Below are 21310 nucleotides of genomic sequence, written 5' to 3' on the forward strand. Positions count from 1 at the left end.
ACACGTCGACCAAAATACGTGTCGCATCCTCAACCACCGGACCCCAGTGACGCTGGTCGCAAAGCCAGCTGCATCTGAAGGCCGTGTGACTCTGCGCCCGAAGTCCATCATTCGACAAAGCGACCAGCTTCCCAAGCTTACCAGGACCAGACTTTACTTTTCTTCTACTCCGTAGGCTACGCATCGTTGGTTCTTCCAGCCTCTGTTTCCCGTTCTGCGATTCTGAAACATTCAAAAACGTGTCCTCGTCCCATGTCGCTTCAGACGACCGTTTCGACTATTCTATAGTTATTAACCATTTACACTGCGACTCGCCTTTGCAAACGCCCCGTCTCTACAGCCGGCCCCCATCGCAGCACTGACCAAATACTCTTCCATCTTGCCAAGCAACTAGCAAACTCACCATTCGGCTACCGTCCAAAACCAACAATCAACAACCCATCACACCCACCGCCATGGCTCTCATAACATCCCAAACCCTCATCACGTCCATATCGCTCTTCCACATCACCCTGGGCTTCTTCTTCCTCACAAATCCCAGCACTATCAACGACCAAATCCTCGTCCAAGTCCTCGGCCAAAGCATGGGAATCGTAAGCAACCACGGCTACCCAATCTCTCCATCCCCAAAACCAACAAAACACGGCTAACAACAATAGCCCTTTGCGCGCGGCTTCGACGCACAATCCCACACCCTCAGCTTTCTAGCCGTCGTCCTCGCCTTCTTTGGCTTCAGCGACCTCCTCTCGCTGGGTATGCCCGAGGAGCTAGGCTCCCTGTACTACTGGGGAACACAAGGTACTCTTTCCCGCCAACCGTACTCACACCAAGGAGTTGCTAACGGATTCCCAGCCCCCATGCGAGCCTTCCTCTCCATGACACTCACCTTCTACACCTACACGTTCGGCCCGTCATCCCCTCTCTACGGCGGCGCAACGCACCGCACCCGCGGCGGTTACAACGCTTCATACTCGGCCGCCTCGTGGGGCGGTGACGGTCTCAAGAACCGCGTCTTCTTCACATTTGTGTTCATTGAGATGATTGCCTGGTTTTGGGTATGGGTTACGCTGAGGGAGGAAAAGGCCGGCGTGGTGGAGAGGATGAGAACGGGTGCTGCGGCCAAGAGACGCACGCACGAGGAATGACGGTCTATGATTCGGGGGGCGGAGGAATCCTGTTTGATATTTCCTGGCTACGGCCAGAGGGGGTGGGTGGTGTTGGATATTAATGCCCAGGGCCGGCGTAGGATTATACCCAATTTACGACACGTTATCATGTACACATTTTGTAGCCTGTGACGTCACCTGCACGGCATGTAGAAAGTTGCTGTATCCCGTTGAGAATTGTGGATTGTGCCGGTGACGGACAGGTATGCAGGTGCCAGACAACAACTTCACACGATAGAGTTCCCCCAATCAAGTGGACAAATTAAATAATAGTCGATGAGACAATTTTCATCATGTAAAATACATTCATGGTATCCATAGCCGTACATGGGTATATTCCTCCAAGCTACATGCACAATTCTCCATCCCAAATGCAACCTAACAAAAACGAAATACAGGCATGAAATATATCTGAGAAGCAGCGCAAATGCTTCCCAAGGAATATATATAGTTGGGTCGTAAAAGTCAGGAAAAATAACGATGGCCGTCCACTTCTGACAGCCACCAAGCCCAAGCCAAGCGCTTCAAGTTACGACTTGGCTGCGTCTACTTTTGCCGTTGCGGGTGCATTTTCGGCTGATGGGCTCTCGGCATCGGCCAACTGCAACGGCTCGTCTTCGAGAATCTGCTCTTCGATAATCTCGCCTGGTCTCCCGACAATAGGCTGGAAAGACTCGACTTCTTCAAACTCATCCTCCTCTTCTTCGTCCTCCTCGACGACGGGCTCCTCATCTTCTTCCTGAATGGTGATTTCTCCCGATCGCCGACCCAGCGCGGAACCGCTTCCACTGCGCGAATGAGATCCTGAGTTTGCGTTACGGCTGATGTGATGGCCACCGCTGCCAAAGTTCAACGACGGCCCCTTGAAGATGTTTCTCTTTCGCTTGGCAAATAGCACCCCGGAAGAAAAGGGATTTGGTGAACCAGGAGGCGGTTGTTGGTTGCCGCTCGGCATTCCTTCATCGTAAATACGCAACGGAGGCGGAGCTGGAGACCCTCGAACAAGACGAATGTTGGAGGGAAACGAGTTGGCCGTCGGCGTAGCCGGCAGCACCTTGACGGAATGATGAGGAGACTGTCCGCGTCCAAGAGGAGTTTTCGACGTCGAGACGGAGCCGGCTGAGCTAGTTGATGAAGCCTTGGAATGCGAGTGACGGTGGTGATGCATAGATCGAATGGAAGACACAGATGACGAGGTGGACTTTCTTCCTCGCAAGCCGGCAGAAGATCGACGCATAGCAGATCGAGGAGTAACAGGGGCGGGAGACAACGACTGGCGCTTGTAGGATGAAGAATTCGCTACTCGTGGCCGGAGAGGTTGTATGTGAGCCGAAGGGGGGAAAGATGAGCCTGAGGGAGTTCTGGTGGGAACATTGGCTTGGCCATTAACCGGTCCTCCTTTGGTCAAGCCATTTGCCACGACACCTTTTGGCAATGATGCTGTTGGGTGGCCGCTATCAACAGAACTTGTAGTCGGGTACTTGCTTGTCTGAGGTCTTGGGCTGACATCTTTGCCACCGCTGTTACCAGAGCTATCCTTCAGATGTAAGTTAGGCGTGCTTCGACTCGTTCGCCTTTCGTGGCCCTTTCTCCGCTTCGTCGCATTTTCAATAAACCAATGTGACAGGTTCTTCCAGTGGGCAATAATAGCTTGACTGGGCTTCTTCTTCGTCTTTTGCTGCCCATTTTGTTGAGTATTTTGCGCGGCACTGCCATTGCTTCTGATGCCAAGCGTATCCGAAGTTGTTACCAAATGCAATGTAGATCCACGGGACCTGGCGCTGCGAATCACGCCTTCCTTCGGTGGTGGGATGGGTCGACGGTGCCGTGAAGTGGATGCAGACCGAATTGAGTCCTTGTCAACTGGTGTCGGCGGAATGTCATTGTGAGGTCGGCCAGACTCTGGAAGCAATGGCAAGTCTGTCACTGTAAAATCGCCATGGTAATTTGTGCTCCTTCGTTCTGGCCTTCCTCTTCTGGAGCCATGTTCACCGAGTCTAATAAACTGGCTTGTCAGGCCTGCATCCTCGTCCACATCCTGCAAAATCGGCGTCATGCGGTCAAGTCGGCTCGAGGCGGCAGATAGCCTTCGCAGGCTCCTCTCTAGCTCCTTTTCTTGTCGTTTTCGATCCCTCCTCAACATCTTCCGTTCCTCCTTCTCCAATAGTAACGTCCACCAGCCGGCCAATGCATCGCATTTTTGCGCCAAGACACTTTCGATTACCGCATCAATGTCGACCCCGGCACTTCGCATACGCTCCAGGCAGTCCTTTTCTAAAGCCGTGGAAAACGGGGAGTGTGCCTTGACGTCGAGAATTGCTTGTTGTGCAGGAGCATATTCTACAAGGAAGGGGTGTGCTAGTATATCAGGAAATGCCGGTCGAGGAAGGGGTCGTTTTGAAAGGAGGAGCTTGAGTAAGGAAATAGCATCCGAAGTAAGGTGGTCGGGGTACTTTGGTTCCTCGGACAATATTCTTGTTCGTGTAATGTTGTCGTCGTCGTCGTCGAAGGGCAATTCCCCGCAGAGCAGCGCGTATAATATAATTCCCAAACTCCAAACATCTACCTTTTCGCCGGCATATTTCTCCCCCTTGAGCATCTCGGGTGCTGCGTAGCATATTGTACCGCAGAAAGTTTGCAGATAATTGGTGCGACCTTCGTACTCTCGCGTGAAGCCAAAGTCGACGAGTTTAACGTTTTCGTTTCTATCGAGCAGGATATTTTCGAGTTTCAAATCGCGATGGACACATGACTGCAAGTGGACGTACGATACAGCCCCGACAAGCTGGCAAAATATCTTTTGTACTTTGGCCACGGGGAGTGGTCCATGTTGGAGGAGATGGTTGTACAATTCGTCACCTTAGCCAAGTCAGCCGTGATATGTAGACCAATTTCCGCCTACCGCCGACGAATTACATACCAGAGCAATATTCGAGCACGAGCCACACCAAGTTTTCCGTCACAATGACCTCGTATAGCCGCGCAATGTGCGGGTGAACAAATTGTCGGTGGTGGTGAATTTCGCGAGCAAGGTTGGCATCGTCCTTGTGCGCGGATTTTAAAACAACCTGTCATATCAAGCAGAGACAGTCAGTTTCAGCCAAACTAACACGTGAATGCTAGTCGCCGTGGCATGCGGCACAGGACAGTGTACCACAGGTCATACCTTCGACCCATTGGTGAGCTTATGTGTCGCAAGATAAACTTTTCCGAATGATCCCTTTCCTATTAATCGGCCGAGGGTATAATTTCCAACGGATTTCAGCTCGCTGCTGGAGAATTCGCTGGACAAAACATGTTTGTTAGCACCGGTCAACAGCATGTGAGATGGTGATGATGACAATCTCCTTCACAAAAGGGGCAAACTCGGAAAGGCTGATAGCTACTTACTCCAACAACTGCTGGTATGAATTGGCCAACTGAGCAGAGGGAAAGAAGGTTAGCTTCTCGCGATTACCTTGAAGGGCATTCGATTGTTGGTAAAGCGGGCTTGCAATTGTGCCAAACATGATGGTCCGTACCTTGGCCTTGCGCCCCTGCACGTCAGCCTTCCCCTTGGCTGATTGCATGCCTTGATTACGCGTCAACCCTGCGCGACAAGAGCACCAGGGCTGGGATTCAGCTGATGTGTTCCGCCGCTTGGAAAGCCGAGAAGAGAAAAATGTACAGGAAAAGAAAGGAGGACAGGAGCCAGCGCCAGTATTGTATCGGTGGTTGTGAAAGGGCGTTGGGCAGTCGGTGTGCGACGTCCGGGGTGCCTTGTTCGGAACGGAGGTGGAGATCGTAGAATGGCCCCCAAGGCTTCGGTCACCTGGGGAAGCAGAAGACAGAACCTGCCTGCCTGCGTACCAACTAGTTGGCTCGTCGGATCACTCCAGATGAGGAGAATCGCCAAGCTTGGGATGGATGAGGCATCCAGAGTTGGGATGAGGCTTTGGACGCGCGAGGCTGCGGCTGCAGGCGGAGTGGGCCGAGGTGGGTAGGCTGGAGACTCGAGAGAGCCGGTCTGTATTTTGTAAATCAAGGTGCAAGGTCGAATGTTTCAATGTTAGTCCGTCTCGTGCTCGTCGATTCTGTCGAAAGTCGCTGCCAGACGTTAAAAGCCAGATGCCAGACGCTGCTCTGTTGCAGAGTCCAAACAGCGCAATTTGGCCACGACGTAAAGAAGGCGGGATCAACGATTGATCCACTTGACAGTTGTTGGTGCCAAGGCTTGCCGTGAATAGTCTTTAGGCGCGAAGGGACGGATGAGATGATGGATACCGGAGAAAATGCGTAGTGATGGACGTGGAAATGGGAATTGGGAGTACGAAGAACCAGAGGCGGACTGGCTGACTGTGGTGGGCATTGGCAAAGCTCCAATAGAGACACTGCATCCATCCATGTCTCTCCATGTCCCCCTCCTTAACTTTGAGCCCGAGTATTCACAGAATCACGTCCCACGTACCCAGCAGTCAGAAATGAGCGGGAATAATCTCGGCACATCACCACCCTCCATCTACAAAGCATAAACGAACAGAGGTCGACTGACATCTGGTCGTCATGCGCGCGTGCTCAACCTACAATGGCCTGATCAACTGCACATTTACAATTGCAATATGTATTACCGCTGCGACTACGGCGTGCTTGATTCATCAAAACGTGCAAGCAGCCCGGCCCCATGGTCATGTCTCGAGCTAGGACGAGTTTCAACAATAAAAAGTTTTTGCCGGTTCCAAAGCATCATGACGTAGACGACAGTTCGTCGTCACCCTAAAGCTTCCCCTTGGGGTGGGGCAAGAAACCCAACAACATCAGGAGCGCAGCTAGTCCGTCAATGCGTGTATGGGTATATCAAAAGGTATGTGCTAAATTGTCACTATGCCTATCGGCTTTTTTGTGCCAAATAAGAATGTGCTTTGCAAAGTGCACAGGCTATTAATTTATACACGACGTTGAGGCAATCAGGTACAGGGTAACCCAATGACCACAAGAGCCAAGCAACCATACCGCGCCCAACATCCAATCCATATACTGGTTAATCCATTTTATGCTTGTCCACCATGCGCCTATCATACACGAGAGCTCGCTTTGTTTGTGCTTCCCTTGCTTCCCAAACCAAACAGGTATCAAACTCCCCTCCATGCAAAAACCAAACCCATGAGCCGCCCCGGCTGCAATACAGTATCGTACTTCAGAAGCGTAGTAGCCCTACCCAAAAAATGCCCGTCCTGTCAGTGCCGTACGCGCCGTGCCGCAGTCATTACTATAATACACTATACCAAGAAAACCGGTATAAGCCATAGCCATTATGGGGAGTCGGAGGCGCTTTGGCCATACGAAAAAAACCACCACGTCGACCGGCTGACCAGACTCAGCGCTTCCTCGTGTCTCGGCCCTTCTTTTTGTTCTTTTTCATGCCCTTTGGCAGCTCTAGCTTCGTATGTTTCAGCTCCTCCGTCATGACCTTGAGCATATATTGATCGATATTGCCCATACTTTCACCGTACGCGTTGTACTCGATTTCGCCTTCACCAATAGGTGTCATTTCCTCCAGGTCCAAGCCGCTGTCCATCACGGATTTTCCAGCCGGTGTGCCTTGTCGTGTCGTTGATGTACCCGAGGCCGTACCGTTGGTCTTCTCGGTAAAGTCGGCATCGTCGGCCTGAATCTCTCTTTCGGCCACTCGCGCCGCTGCAACATCTTCTCTATCTTCAGCTTGCTCAAGCGCTCTACCAACAGTTCTCTGGTCTCTGCTTGTATCAGGACCGCCTAGGACCCTCTCCAGCGCGGCATCTGCAGCGGCGACGCCTTCACTGGTAAAGTCTACCTTGTCCTCCAACACTTCTCGGACAGAAATCTTGTTGAAATAGTCTGTAGTGAATTCTCCCTCTTGGATCACCACGTCGTCCAGCATCTGCTTCTGTGAAGCCTTTCGTAAAATGTTTGCTTCAATTGTGTGCTCACTGACAAGCCGATAAATGTGTACATCTCGTGTCTGGCCGATGCGATGGCATCGATCCTGACACTGCTTATCCATAGCTGGATTCCAGTCTTGGTCATAAAAGATGACGGTGTCGGCACCCGTTAAATTGATACCCAGACCGCCTGATCTTGTCGACAAGATAAAGCACAAAATGCGAGGGTCATTGTTGAATCGGTCTGTCAAGATTTGCCGCTGCTCTACCTTGGTTGCGCCATCGAGACGAAGGTACTTGTGGCCGTGAATATTGAGGAACTGCTCCAAGATATCCAGGACTTTGGTCATTTGTGTGAATATCAACGCTCGGTGGCCACCAGCTTGCAGTTTTCGAAGTAATTTATCCAAGACTTGCAGCTTGCCACAGTCGTATTGGAGGAGTCGCTTGTCCGGAAACTGAATGCTGTGTCTCATACGAGATTCATGCCAAGGGTCACGTGGAGCTTGCTTGGGTAGAAAAGGCGCCCATCGCACAGGAGCCGAGAGTCTGAGATCTTCATCCGTGAAAGCTTGGACTGCTTTGGGGCCTAACAGTACCTGCTCCAGATCTCGGGTCACAACGGGTGGTGTAACGCACGAGAACTTGGAAATTGTAGATTTTAGAGTCTCGGCACGTTGATCAAGGGTCGGCGTCAAGGCACGGACGAAGGCGAGGTCACCCTCGAACCAGGACATGATCTTTTGAGGGATCTTGGGCTTGGGCCGACAAGGGCGCTTGTACGCATTGATCGACACGAGATCAACGACATTCTTGCCATAAACTGGTCGTTGCTGCCGGCGGAGCGCATTGAGGTACACGCAATGTTGAAGTTCTTCGAACCGACCCCATCTTGCTCCGCTCTCCAGATACGAAATGCTGGATCCTACCGTGGAGGGATCAATAATTGTATGTGCGGCCTGAGCCCTGACTTTTTGTGCCTCACGCAAGTCCATCAGTGCTCGATGAGAACTAAGCTGAGCGATTCGATCCGCATTGACGCTGCTTAATTTCTCGTGTTGGGTAGGTACGAGATTCAAGAATCCTAAATTGACTGTGTTCATTGGCGCATCCGCCAGAAGTGATCGAACCTTGCGCTCCGTAAAGGTGTATTCGGCCGGTACCGATTTAGACATGCGGAAAGAGGTCATGATTGGCCGGTCGATAAACAAATCTGGGTGGTTGCAAACCTTGCGTAGCTGCATCAGACAGTTGATGATAGACAAATAGTTGCCAGATGACAAAGTCTCTTTGGTATCCGATCTCGAAAGAAACCCGTCATAAAGCTCACGCTGCCGTTTTGATAGGCGACAAAACTCAACGTGCTCATATTTGGCTGGCATCTGCTTCTCAACATCTGCTTTGAGACGGCGCAGCAAGTACGGGCGAAGAACTTTGTGAAGTTTGGAAATGATTGCTCTCGCCTCTTCATCCATTTGGTCTCTGCCGCTTTCTAAAATTTGGGATTCGGGTTTGTGGAACCAATCCTGAAATTCTTGCAGGTCTGCAAAGCCACCCACTCCGTTTTCGGCAGGCATGAGGAAGAAGAGAAGTGACCACAATTCTGTAAGGTTGTTTTGTAAAGGCGTACCTGTTAGTAGAAGACGAGCCTGGGTATTGAAGCCGAGCAATGTCTGCCATCTTTGGGATTTGAAGTTCTTGATATTGTGAGCTTCGTCTAGGACCAAGTAGTGCCATCTTCGACGTTTGAATACTTGCTGATCCTGGAGTACCAGCTGATATGATGTGATACAGACGTTCCAAACATCATCATTATTCCACCCTTGGCGCTTTCGCTTCCGTTCGTCCTGGGATCCATAGTAAGCCAAGATTTTGAATCCAGGACACCATTTCTTGAATTCCATCTCCCAGTTCAGCATGACACTGGTGGGCACGATTACCAGGTGGGGACCCCAGACTTCGTGGTAACAGGCCAAATGTGCTAAAAGTGCAATAGTTTGGATAGTTTTGCCTAGACCCATTTCGTCTGCGAGGATGCCGTTGGTATTATTTGCGTAAAGGCCAGCGAGCCAGTCCAGACCGTCGTGTTGGTATTCACGAAGAGTTCCGCGAAGGAGAAATGGAATGTCGGACTTGTGAGTGGAAGGAGTGTGAGGGGTTACCGATCGACTCCCTGAAGGTTTTGCGACAGCAAGTTCAGCTGACGAAGCCTCGACTTCAGAGGGTTTTGTGTCCGACGTTGGTGGCGACTGGCTACGTCGAGGGCTCGTGGGATTAGTAACTGGTTCTGTTTCTGGGCTTGAGGGTTTACCCAAGTCTGCGGCCTGCGTGGAAACCTGTGGCTGGACAGCATCCTCGTCATGAGCATCTGCCATTGTCACATCTTCATTTGGTGATCCAGCCTGCATCTCTTGAAGTGGAGGGACCATCTCAGTTGTGTTGCGATCAGAAGGTTCAATTTTTGAACCCTCCTGGTCCTGGCTCGCGGCTTTGGAATTTTCAGCATTCGCAGAATCCTCCACCAAAGATACCACTGGGTGATCGTGAGCACTAGTGAATGGCTGATAATCTGCGCTCGGCAGAGAAACTAGGGATGCAATCTCGTCAACTTGCTGTTTCAACGTCGGATCATCGCCTTCTGTCGCATCGCGACCAAGCTCAGGAGAAGCCACGGTGAGATCAGTGCCATCGTCCCTTTGCTCTGTAGCGTCTTGCTTCATCTGCTTGAGTTCTGATTTGCCAAACAAGAGGCCAAGCAAACCGCCCGCATCCTCGTCGCCTTCTTCCTCGTCGCTTTCATCCTCATCGCCATCATTGTCATCATCGTCACTGCCCACGTCGCTAGAGCCCAAATCATCATCCATGTCAACTGACTCGTCGCTAGTCTCGCCGCCGACGTCCGTGTCAGCCAAGGCATCGCTTGCTGTGGCATCAATGCTTGACTGCTTGTCTGACTCCTTGAGATCGGGAAGATTGGCGTACTTTGCCCTTAGCTCCTCCTGCGTGAGACCTTCATCTCCGGTATCCTTTATTCCCCCATCAACGCCTTCTTCCTCTTCCTCGGATGTTGACATATTATCGCTATCAAGACCGTCCTCATCATCACCATCACTATCGCCAGATGCCATATTCGATTCATCGATGTCATCATCGTCCATGGTGCTAAGATCGTCGCTGAGGTCATCGAAACCATCGTCATCACCGGACACTTGTTCGGAGTCCAACCCACGACGTGCCTGCAGTTTTTGTTCTGAGAGGTTCACTGCCTCATTGAGAGCGGCTTTGACACGTTTCTGCTCCTCCGCCTCCCATTGCTCGAGGCGTCGGCGGTTAACTTGAGCGCGGACATTCTCCCAAGTACCTAACATGGCGCGGATGACATATCGATAGTGCCCAATCCATTTTTGTCGTGCCTCCGCTTCAAGTTGTTCTGCTGACTTGGGTTGCCTATCTACCCACGCGTCACGGCACGCTTCTGCAAGTTTCTTTGCTATAGCGCGGTGTCTTTGTTGTTCTAGAAGCAGTAGCTTACGGAAATTCGCCATAGCTTTGATAAGATGATCTTGGCGAGCGTATTGTCTACTAGGTTCCTCTTCCTCTTCGGGAATAAAGGCTGAACAGCGACCGAGTGAGAGGATGCCGCCAGGCTGAACTTCTTGCTCAATTCGCGTCATCGAAAAAGCGTCTTTCATGGCGGCTTCATCAGTATAGATTGGTCCATCTTCAGACGCAAAGAGCCCTCCATCCTCTACTGGAATTGTTCCAGCCCGTGCCCAAAAATCTTCGAAGCTGGTGCCAACTTTGGGTCGCTTGCGGACTTGGTCTGCGTGAACCAGCGGTATGAAACCGGAGCGACCGACTCGCAACTTTATCCGGGGAGATCGTCCGTCACCATCGTGGAATTGGTAGGTTGGGTCATGAGTTGGAGTAGAGAGTTCGTCTTGGGCATCGGAAGCATTAGCAGCACGGAAGGCCCGTCGAGTTCTCGTAGATTGTCTGGTAGGATGGGCTGGTGGAGACGGTGAGCGACGCCGAAGAGATCGAGAGGAGATTCTGGAAGGTGGTGCCTCGGGCTTTCGAGATGTCGATTTGGGCATCCCTAGGAGTTTCTTCTGCGAGCCCACTTTATTGTTAGGTGGTCTGTTGGACGTTGCATCTGCTTTTTTTGCTGGCTTTGCAGTACCCTTTGACCCTAACGATTGTCTAGTCAATCTCTTCTTGCCTTGCGGTTGAAGTTCCAGCGGCAGGGTATTGATTCGACCTGACTTGCGACGACCGTTCTCGGTGAAACTAGTAGGCCCTTCGGCACTAATCCTCTTCCATGGGGGTGATATGGGCTTGAGCTTCTTTGCCGATGACGGTGTTGGCGGAGGGGTACTGTTATGAGTTCGTCGTCTTTTCGCTGGTCGGCTGTCCTCTTCATCGTGCCCTCCATTGCCATTAACATGCCGCGGGGGGTGGCCATTTGTGTACGCCGGCGCGTCCGTGTTCGCCAGCACATTCGTGCCGGCTTCATGAGAAACATCTTTCGCCTTGAGACCGGCCGTTATCACGTCGCCCTCGTGCAAGTTGTTGGCGTCGGTACCTGTTTCGTGGGCTTGGGGATCCGCGATGGACACGTCGTTGTCGGGAGACGCGGTCTCGGGCATCATAGCAATGTGGAGCCTGGAGACGCAGTGGGCGTGATCTCGTTGAGGCGAGCATTTGCAGAGTAGAAAATATGGTCTAGAGATTTGTCGCGTCTCAACAAATATTCATACAAAACTTGAACATGATCAGAGGCCTGTGGCGTGCGTTGTGGCAGAAAATGTAAGCTAATGCCGCCTGTCAAGCAAAACTTTTGGGAATGGAGAGAAAATGGAGACCTGGATGACATGCCCTTGTGTTGTGTTCTGTGCTGACTGTGCTTTCTCGAGGCTTCCTTTTCCCCCGTGCTCGCCAGGGTGGAGACTCACTTCAGAGAAATGGCCCGTTGCCATTGGTGGCCGCAGATTGGACGATGGTTATAGGTGGATGCCCCAGGCAGCAACAGGCAACGAGCTGCGATCCAATTCCAGCGCGAACAGTTGGATCCGAAAGCAACTTGCAGAGACACCACGTCATAAACGAGCAATTGGGCGCCAACGACGCCATCAACCGGCTCAAGGTACGACGAAAAATTGATTAGTACCCGTGAGAATATGTGCCGTTGGCATGTGACCTTCCCCAGACAATTACCGCTGACTGCTTCTCCAACAGATGCCTTTTCAACGACTTGTGCGGTCATCCGCAGTCCGCTCCAGCCTTGCGGCCACTCGATGTTTGCCAGTGGCTCAGCGACGAGGATTCTTGCCTGCTTCTCTGTCTGACCGCAAGGTTTTCGATGCCAAATACCCCGACCGCCAGACGATGTCTGAGGCCGAGGACCCTGGCATGGTTCGTCCAGGCCCCCATCGCGCAAGACCATATTCTGTCTACGATGATAGCATGTGACTGATGAATCGAATTTGAGTAGAATGGCGGCTACATCAACCCTCCTAGAATCAAGCGACAGTTCCGTGACCCGTACGCCACCTGGTGGGACCCCCAGGAACGACGAAATTTCGGCGAACCTATCCACGAGGACAACGATGTCCTCGGTATATTCTCACCCTATGAGTACACCTGGACCAAGCCGGGCCCTGGCTTGATCATGATTGGCAGTTTTGTTGCTGTGTTTCTGGGCCTTTCAGGTCTAGTCTATCTGAAGTATCCTGATCAGCCCACATACCCTCGAGAATTTGAAGCCGGATTGGAACGAGAACTGGGCGGACCTGGAGCTGTAAGGGTAAGTGAAATAACGTGTTTTGTTGGAGGATAATGGGAATTGGGATAACACGATGGCTAATGCAATGTATTTCTATTTCCAGGCACGAAGGGAAGGTGACGAGGACCCTTGAAGACCCTTGAGGACCATGGGGATAGTCGAGAAGTGGACTTGTACATATACTAGGTGCGGAATAAAGGGACAATCATAAAAAAACACACTTTCTGCTGGCACTTTAAGTAGTAGTTCGGACACCCAAGATGTGGCTATGTCTCGACTAGGCGGCCAAACTCGGTAGAATTGTCATTTCCTTTGTTCATGAAGATAACACTGGACAGATAGGCTCTATCCGTCGAATGTCGAAGAACCGGATTCAGTATTCATGGTATCTGACCAGGCTTGCAGTTGGTGATGGTGAATGCTATCGGCGCGTTGAGCCTCTAGCAAAGCGATGGCTGCAGCCGACAACTTTTCACCCTGGTAAGTGGACTTGAGTAAAGATTCCGAGGCGACGGTGGTGTCGGGCCGCGACAGACCCGGGCGACTTCCACAGATGTCATGTTTACGATACCTACCTGGGCAGGTAGCCTGTTCGCTCGAGTTGGCACATGCATCCCATATTTTTCACATGCTCGCTTACCACTGCTTCTTTGAGCGACCTTGCGAGGCTGCAATGGCAGGAGCGTGCCTTATTCTTGACATTATCGCCGTTACTTGTATTCGCTTTGTTTCTTTCTACCATAACCACGCCAATAGATTATTTGCTACTCGTTGGCTTTCTTGTTTTGTTTTGCTCCGTATCTCGATTCTCGGCTTTTCCTTTGGTGGAGAATCCCTTTGTTTGATTACGACAAGAAGCCTGGATGCCAACTCCTTCGATCCAACGCTACTACTGTTCTTCGTGTGGCCGTCTCTCGTCGTAGAGACATGGCATTGACGTCATCTCCATTCATCATTTGACTTGGAGAATACGCCCACCTGCAATCATTGACGAAGCCGCTCCTTTGCCGTATTCAACTTCAAAATGCGTTACGAAGATTGGGACATTCTTCTCTTCCCACAAAACTGCAAGGTACCAGTCAAGGAGTTCAAAGTGGCTTGCCATGTTGTCCATGATCCAGGTATGGTGCCACGAAGCCCCCTGGGGCGCAAACCTCCGACAATGCTAATTTGTGGCTCACAACTCCCTTCAGAATCCCCTCATCTTGGGGGCACGTTCGGCCTGCCAACGGTTTGTTGTTTTGTTCCGAGTCTTCCGACGGGAACCCCCTTTCGGGTGTCCATCCACTCCTGGAATGCGCCGGTCGTGAGTAAATTCACCAACTCATACAGCAAATTCCCGGAGAACGTGAAGTTTGAGGCCCGGCTGTTCATTGACGGAAGACTCGTAGCGTATGTCGCCCCAGGACCTACTCCCAAGCCCTGAGCCTGCATTATGTTGATTGAAATCAGATCTACTGCGCTCGACAGAGAGAGTCTCTGGCCACATATTGTAGCACACAGTTTTGGTAAGGATGCTTAATTTTGCAAAACTCTTCGCGAACTGACACTTCCAGACTTCTCTAAAAGTGGCGACCTGGAACCACTCAGCTTCCCTGGGTTTCGAGAAGAGCTGCTCCAGCAAAACTTCTGGAGCCCGGCTGACGATCTTGGCCGTATCAAATTAGTGCTGAGCGAAGGATTTCCCCGCGATTCCATTACCACACCATTTGAAAGAGTGAAGAATGTTGTGGCCTTTTCATTCCAGCACGCCCCATTAGGTACTTCCGTTGACTGCAGCTTCGTCATGGAGAGTTGAGCCCTGCTAATTAGTATTTCAGAAGTTCTAGAGAGCTCTTCTATTGCTTGGCCGAATCCTTCCATGTGGCGAAGAGCGCCGTTTGCTGCCTCTATGCAAGTCCCCACGCTTCAACCGGACGACTCCGAGTCCCATGCTCATTCACCTCAACGGCGAGGAAGTAGCTCCGACAAGTTGAGCTATGCCACGAATTCATTTCAAAGTACTGGAACGAACTCTGTACTTATGCCTGGGGGGCGACGAGTAACACACCCTGTGTACGGACCATGCTTTTATCCTACACAAAATGGGTTGGATCCATTTGGCAACGCCGGCTCATATTTCGAATGGCTGAATTGTATGGACATAGGCATGACCGCGGCCGCCGGGGATAATCACTTCAACCCGAACCACAGCTCTGTTGCACAGAGAAGTACAAGAAGAACTAGCACTGATGTCAGCATGCCAGACTACGTCCCTGCGAAGTCTGACAGCCAATGTGTGGAACAGCAACTGGCCCCAGAACCTTTTCCCGGTGAGGATGGGAGGCAAAGCGAACAGTCTAAAGCCCCTATCAACGCGCCGTCCGCCGACGTTGAACACAAGAGAGAGGGTAGGGTATTTAGAGAATATTTCTCAGGATTTTAGATGCGCAGCTTGCTAACTCAACCGCATCTAGGGGCTGCGTTTCCGGTCCCCACAGATAACACATCCTTTCCGCCTGAACTGGCCGACTCTTTGACGAATTCGTTGTTGAATCAACCATTGCCAATGAATTTGCATCATTCCGCATTTCACACACCTGCCGCCGAAGTAATATCTCGAAAGGAACACCGCAACCAGCAACATTCTGGCCCTTCTCCAACGACAGCGATGGATGGATCTGTAGATACCCAAGAACGCCTCGAAACCCGGCATGTGTCGCAGCAACTGTATACTCCGCAGGGACCGAGCATTGCCATTGGAAAGGTGGGCATGGCAGAGAACAGCCTCAATCACAGTGATTACTGTGCCTCAGCCATGACCCGCGGCAACGCTTTACAGGCATGTTGTCCTGGTCACAAGCCGTCGAGCGAAGTCCAGGACGAGGAAGCAAAGCACGGCGGGGGAAAAGGTGCTAAGAGAATGCGGAACTTCATTTCAGTGTCTTCCAGAGCCATAGATGAGGAAGATGAGACACGCAGACTCAGTCCTCGAGTGCGCTTGACGTCATTTTTGGAGGGTCAAGCCTCAGCTGATACGACACCGTAGACACTGGACAGCAGCGACTGTTATGCACCAGGCAGTCCAACGACGGTATATATAAGACTTTGGTCCCCTTTACCTTCCTTATTTATTTATTTTTTCGGTATACCCAAGCATCGTTCTGTAGATGATTCGCGGGAGGCATTGGTATCTATCACTTGATCGCTTTGGGTCTGTCGAGTGGACGCGGACCAGTTAATGAAGGATACGACAAGCACATCTCCGTCTTGGACGGTGCAGAGTCCGACTTGGCGGGGTGGATATATTGCCATGGTCCGCTGTTGCACACCACAGGGTAGTAGAGGCGTTTAGGTATGTGAAGTATGTGCTGCGCAGTCACTATATGACTATAGACTTCTAGCTGCTACTATGCGTCTTCAATAGGAAAATAAAATTGTGTCTCAACTTGCAGTAGGCTGATACCTAGGTTCTCTTGACAAGATGACTTGCAGTGCCGAAGTGGACCTCCGTTGTTGGGCGGCGGGCGGCAAAGCCGAAGCAGATTGTCATGGAAGTGGCGATTTCGAGAGATACACTCAATTTTCAGGCTCTGGAGTCCTGAGAGCACAGAAATGATGCGAAAAGTCACTACCTCAGGACTTCCTGGGGCGGGTTTCTTCGTCTGTGGCAGGAGGGGAAGGTCTGTTGGAATCAGTCGCAATCTTGTCGCCACGCGGACAAAGAGCGAGGAGCGAGGCGAGCACAGAGAGCAGCCCAGTCAGATCGACCATTGATGACTCGGCAAGCATACTAAAGCAGTTCAAAGCCCTTTGTGAGGCGGAAGTCCACCGAATACGTCCCGGCCTCCGAGCCACTTGCTGTCGGAGGCTCACGTTGCCACAAAACGATATGCTTCCCCCCCAGGCGGTGCTTCATATTAGAAACCCTTGTCGTTTTGCTTTTCCTATACGCCTGTGACCATTCGTACCTATCACTGAAAAGGGTGACATTTTCCCTTTGTGGCCAAACCACAGCTATTTCACCACCATCACTTCTCGCTCCATGGCTGCAGCTGCCCAACGGCAGTCACAAGCTGTAGATATGGCACGCTTAAGTGTCAAGTTGCCCCGCGACACTCTACAGTCCTCTTTGGAGAAGTCATCGCAATATTTCTTGGAGGACCATGAAAGTCATGTCATGGCTTATCGCATCAAGACATGGCTATCCGAGGACGAGACCCAGTTGCCGTCGACAGGACACACAAGTTTCTGTTCCGATCTCAAATCCCTGGAGAAGAATTTTGAGACTGATTTAAGGTCCTTGGGAAAGGTGGCTGCACGACCAAGAGCCGACTCAATCGTTCGTAGTTCGATCCGAGACTCTGTGCGGGGAAGTATTCTTCTCGGAGCAGTACGATATGAGGATATGGTTCCCGGCATGGCTCTGAGGAAAGGTGAAGAGTTTGAAAAGCTTCAACAACGCCAATCGCGGTTTTCAGAGGATGAAAATGACGCCATTGACACGGCGTCAATGCGAGACGACGGCATGCAGCACGCGACGGGGATGAAGCTTGCTTTAATCATTACTGCATTGTGCTTTGCCGTATTTGTCATGGCTCTAGGTAATCATATATATGTGAATTATCTTGAATAGAGTGAATCTACTAACGAGATGTCAGACAACTCCATAATTGCTACTGCTATTCCAAGGATAACAGACGAGTTTCACAGTCTACCCGACATTGGCTGGTACGGTTCCGCATACATGCTTACCGGGTCATCTTTTCAACTGCTCTTTGGCAAGTTCTATACTTTCTGGAGCATCAAATGGATCTTCCTCGGCACCATTGGGGTCTTTGAACTCGGCAGCCTTGTTTGCGCTGTCGCACCCAACAGTATGACTCTAATCATAGGACGGGCTGTCGCCGGCATGGGATCGGCAGGCATTTTCGCTGGAGCGCTCACCATTCTAGCCTACACTGTCCCTCTAGAGAAACGGCCCATCTACAGCGGCTTGATTGGTAGTATGTGGGGGATTTCGTCGGTCGCTGGGCCCCTTCTTGGTGGTGTCTTTACAGATAGGTTGTCATGGAGATGGTGTTTCTACATTAATCTTCCCGTTGGCTTGGTCACAGTGGCCGTCATCACATTCTTCTTTCCCGACCCAAAGAGGAAAAAAGAGCCCATGACATGGAAGCAGCGCATTTGGAAAATGGACCCGATTGGCACTATTGCCTTCTTGCCGGCTGTCGTTTGTCTTCTGTTGGCTCTGCATTGGGGAGGATCCGAATACCCTTGGGACAGCGCGAGAATCACGTCTCTTCTCATGCTGGCTGCAGTACTTATCCTCTTATTTCTCTACGTCCAATGGCGAATGCAAGATAACGCAACTGTACCACCTCGCATCTTCAAGAAACGAACGGTCTGGGCCTCGTCACTGTTTGAGTTCTTCATTGGTGCCTGTTTCTTACTCGCCATGTACTTCTTGCCCATTTGGTTTCAAGCGGTCAAGGGCGCGAGTCCGGTCAAGTCGGGCGTCATGAACATCCCCATGCTGCTGAGTGTTGTGATTTTCACCGTCACCAGCGGCGCAATCGTCTCCTCATGGGGCTACTACACGCCCTTCATCATCATCGGAGCCGTTCTCATGCCCATCGGCTACGGGCTCATGTCCACGCTCACAGTTGACTCTTCGGCTGCCGCATGGATAGGATTCCAAGTCATTGCCGGGGCTGGCGTGGGCGTGGGTATGCAGCAGCCGCTCATCGCAGTCCAGGTTGTCCTCGACATGGCAGACGTGCCCACCGGCACGGCAATCATTATATTCATGCAGTCGCTCGGCGGCGCGCTCTTCGTGTCGGCTGGCCAAACTGTGTTTACCAACCGTCTCGAGAACTTCGTGCACGAGTTTGCTCCTCGGGTTGATCCCAAGGCCGTTCTCGCGGCGGGCGCAACAGGTATTCGGACCGCCTTCCCTGAGGAGTTTCTGGGCGCGATTGTGAAGGCGTTCAATTCCGCACTCACGAATTGCTTTTGGGTTTCGACGGCGACGGCGTCTGCGGCCATCACGGGCGCCGTGTTTGTGGAGTGGAAGAGTGTGAAGGGGAAGAAGGTGGATATGGCGGCTGCTTAATGAGTCAATGAGTTGCTGACTGCGTTTTCATTTCTTGGCGTTGAGATATATGGTGGGCGTTTATTGGTGGTGGTAATTTGGTCCATTGGTTTATGACTACTTTGTTGTGCCGCATCATGTTTTGAGTTGTTGCTCGCTCCCACATACAATCTTGATGAGCATGGTGAGCGGAGATGAGTACGCTAATAAAGAATGATGGAGCATAGTTCAGTCCCAGCGGTCACAGTACATGGACATGTTGCTTCATCCGAGGACTGACAAACCTCCGTATCCCAAGTCCCAACATGCTATGCCCGCCTTCAGCCAACGCATATCCATGTGCCATGGCGTAAATTCTTCTTCTAGTTTCCTAAGTTGAGAGTACTTGACTTTTGTTGAGTGATCAAACACATGCAACTAGAAAGATTGGAAGCGTTTTCTGTCACGGGGAGAAGGGCCAAGAGTCAATATCCTTACAAGTCACAAACCAGCATGATAACCCTGCATGGATCAACAACCGCTTCAATGATTGCTACAAGTGAGACGAACTGTACACCTTTGTCCTACGGTCTGACAGTTGGGCAAACAGTGACAAACATTCGACGGGGAGAGTAGCCGCCCTTTCCTGCCGTAGCACTACATCTGTAATTTCCGCCGCAACAACGAAGTCGGATAAGCACCACATTAAGCGTTGCTGTGTACTGTCTGGTGTAACTGTCTTGGCCAGTAGTCGGCAGGGGGGCGTTGCAAAAATGTGACAACACATGTTGGCACACAAGAAGTGTCGCAAAGGCAGCATGCTCTACTCCGTAATTGCGAAGCAACGACGGAGCAGAGCCTCTTGTATCCCGTTGACAGGAAGTCCAGTGGTAACACTGCGCCAGATGAACATGACAACCGACTTCAATTGGCAAGTTCAATTTGACCTCTCAGTTTTCAGGCTGCCCCTTGAAGTGAAGCAGCTGCCTTTACATTGCCTCGTGTGTAGCAATGTTGCACGACATAGAGCCCAACGGACCCAGTGTAAGTCATTTAGGGCCTGCAGATTGGCACATGGGAAATCCATTCATGATTCTAGACTCGGCTCTATTCCACAACGTGTAACCCGGAAGGTTGCCGGGCTTGGTAGTTGGCAGAAACTGACCCATTGGCAAAGTAGCCGCATCCGACAAAAATAACCTGTCAACTCAACATGGAGGAGAACATGCAGAGAGATGTGGAAACGTTGGCTTTGGCTGCGGGCGCTCCTCCTTGATCAGACGATACAGGGGGCTTGGTGCTACGCGACGTGTATATTGGTCAGGTGCCATCTGACTCTGCTGCCAGAGGCTCTTTGAGCTGCGTCGATTCGTCTGGTGTAATTCGCCGTTGATATCGGTGGGCAGGAATCGCCATGCTCTCGAAGCCAAAGTATAAAGACGAAGAGAGCCCACGTAACCGTTGTAACAATTCGAATCAATCCACCCACCCAGAGAATCAGCCGAATACTCCAATCCACAAACTCTTTTGTCAATACAAGATGCAGGGTAAACTTGTTGTTCTCGGCCTCGTGGCATACTGCCTTCAGGCCTTGGGTGCTCCGTCGCCCGAGGGCAAAGACGGTTCGAAAGGTGCGCTGCCGACGTGTTGACGGCGTGGCGGGTGGTTTTGTATTTTGCTAATGAGCGATTAGACAGCAGCTCTATTCCGCCTGGTGCCGAGTCGCAGCCAGCGATACATGTGGGCAAGAATTCTGCCCTCGCTGCCAGTAAGTGCGAGCTCTACGACCCGGCGTTTGATGGGGTGTGCCGACTGATGATTCGTCATGTCCAGATTGCAATTACTGTACCGGCTATATGTGCGGCCTTGAATATAGCTGCTGCGATCCTTACCCAGTTTGCAGGTACACTACTGAGTGCCGCTGCTACGCTTGGTAGGGCGTCGACGTGAGGACGTTTCGCCTACAGATTTGGAGTTGTTCCGATTCCAAGTGTTGATGTGGCCTGCGTGGGCGGAATTGGATCTTGCTGTGCAACTGTCGTTGGTGTAGCATGCAAACAGAATTACATGTTCAAGTGCAGAGAGCATCGTGGCGAGGTATCCGGAATTCATGGCTCAGGTGGCGAAAGACGTGGGAGAGGGAGTCTTATTCTAGCAACTAAACACATTTCGAACCAGTCGCACATTTGCCTTGGTGAAGAGCGTGTCGGTCATTTGTGCCAACACCTAGGTTGATGACCATATCGGTTCGGTGACTTTGTTCATCTGATCAAATCGCGAAAGGGCATCCAAGAGGCATGGACTCCTCAACCTTGAGTTCCCAAACCCCGGGCTCATCCTAAACAAAGGCCCATTTCTTATCCGGACCAACTTCTGTAAAGATGACCCTCGAGAATGTACTTGTCGCCTC

At 51.4% G+C, this 21310-nt stretch overlaps 7 protein-coding genes across 7 annotated transcripts; 5 read left to right on the top strand and 2 right to left on the bottom strand.

Moving 5' to 3' along the window:
* Positions 1-455: 455 nt before the first annotated feature.
* G6M90_00g004890 (uncharacterized protein) lies at positions 456-1145 on the top strand (the record flags this gene model as incomplete). The annotated part of the gene is made up of 3 exons (XM_066129581.1): positions 456-593; positions 660-798; positions 853-1145. The coding sequence occupies 3 exons, from the start codon at positions 456-458 to the stop codon at positions 1143-1145; spliced, it is 570 nt and encodes a 189-aa protein (XP_065985655.1).
* Positions 1146-1695: 550 nt separating this feature from the next.
* On the bottom strand, positions 1696-4675 carry G6M90_00g004900 (uncharacterized protein; the record flags this gene model as incomplete). The annotated part of the gene is made up of 4 exons (XM_014686650.1): positions 1696-4025; positions 4087-4234; positions 4333-4450; positions 4557-4675. The coding sequence occupies 4 exons, from the start codon at positions 4673-4675 to the stop codon at positions 1696-1698; spliced, it is 2715 nt and encodes a 904-aa protein (XP_014542136.1).
* A 1844-nt stretch (positions 4676-6519) lies between these two features.
* SWR1 (Helicase) lies at positions 6520-11712 on the bottom strand (the record flags this gene model as incomplete). Its single annotated transcript, XM_066129582.1, has 2 exons — positions 6520-11186; positions 11247-11712. The coding sequence occupies 2 exons, from the start codon at positions 11710-11712 to the stop codon at positions 6520-6522; spliced, it is 5133 nt and encodes a 1710-aa protein (XP_065986092.1).
* A 350-nt stretch (positions 11713-12062) lies between these two features.
* Positions 12063-12981, top strand: G6M90_00g004920 (uncharacterized protein; the record flags this gene model as incomplete). Its single annotated transcript, XM_014686652.1, has 4 exons — positions 12063-12209; positions 12302-12478; positions 12558-12869; positions 12952-12981. The coding sequence occupies 4 exons, from the start codon at positions 12063-12065 to the stop codon at positions 12979-12981; spliced, it is 666 nt and encodes a 221-aa protein (XP_014542138.1).
* An 891-nt stretch (positions 12982-13872) lies between these two features.
* Positions 13873-15876, top strand: G6M90_00g004930 (uncharacterized protein; the record flags this gene model as incomplete). Its single annotated transcript, XM_014686653.1, has 6 exons — positions 13873-13969; positions 14042-14240; positions 14301-14356; positions 14405-14608; positions 14669-15238; positions 15305-15876. The coding sequence occupies 6 exons, from the start codon at positions 13873-13875 to the stop codon at positions 15874-15876; spliced, it is 1698 nt and encodes a 565-aa protein (XP_014542139.1).
* Positions 15877-16872: 996 nt separating this feature from the next.
* Positions 16873-18942, top strand: TP_0 (Aspyridones efflux protein; the record flags this gene model as incomplete). The annotated part of the gene is made up of 2 exons (XM_014686654.1): positions 16873-17431; positions 17489-18942. The coding sequence occupies 2 exons, from the start codon at positions 16873-16875 to the stop codon at positions 18940-18942; spliced, it is 2013 nt and encodes a 670-aa protein (XP_014542140.1).
* Positions 18943-20440: 1498 nt separating this feature from the next.
* On the top strand, positions 20441-20850 carry G6M90_00g004950 (uncharacterized protein; the record flags this gene model as incomplete). The annotated part of the gene is made up of 2 exons (XM_014686655.1): positions 20441-20531; positions 20594-20850. 2 exons carry the CDS (start codon positions 20441-20443, stop codon positions 20848-20850), a joined length of 348 nt encoding a protein of 115 aa, XP_014542141.1.
* Between the last annotated feature and the right edge of the window lie 460 nt (positions 20851-21310).

This window comes from Metarhizium brunneum, chromosome 1, assembly GCF_013426205.1.
Source record: "Metarhizium brunneum chromosome 1, complete sequence".
Classification (NCBI taxonomy): Eukaryota; Fungi; Ascomycota; class Sordariomycetes; order Hypocreales; family Clavicipitaceae; genus Metarhizium; species Metarhizium brunneum.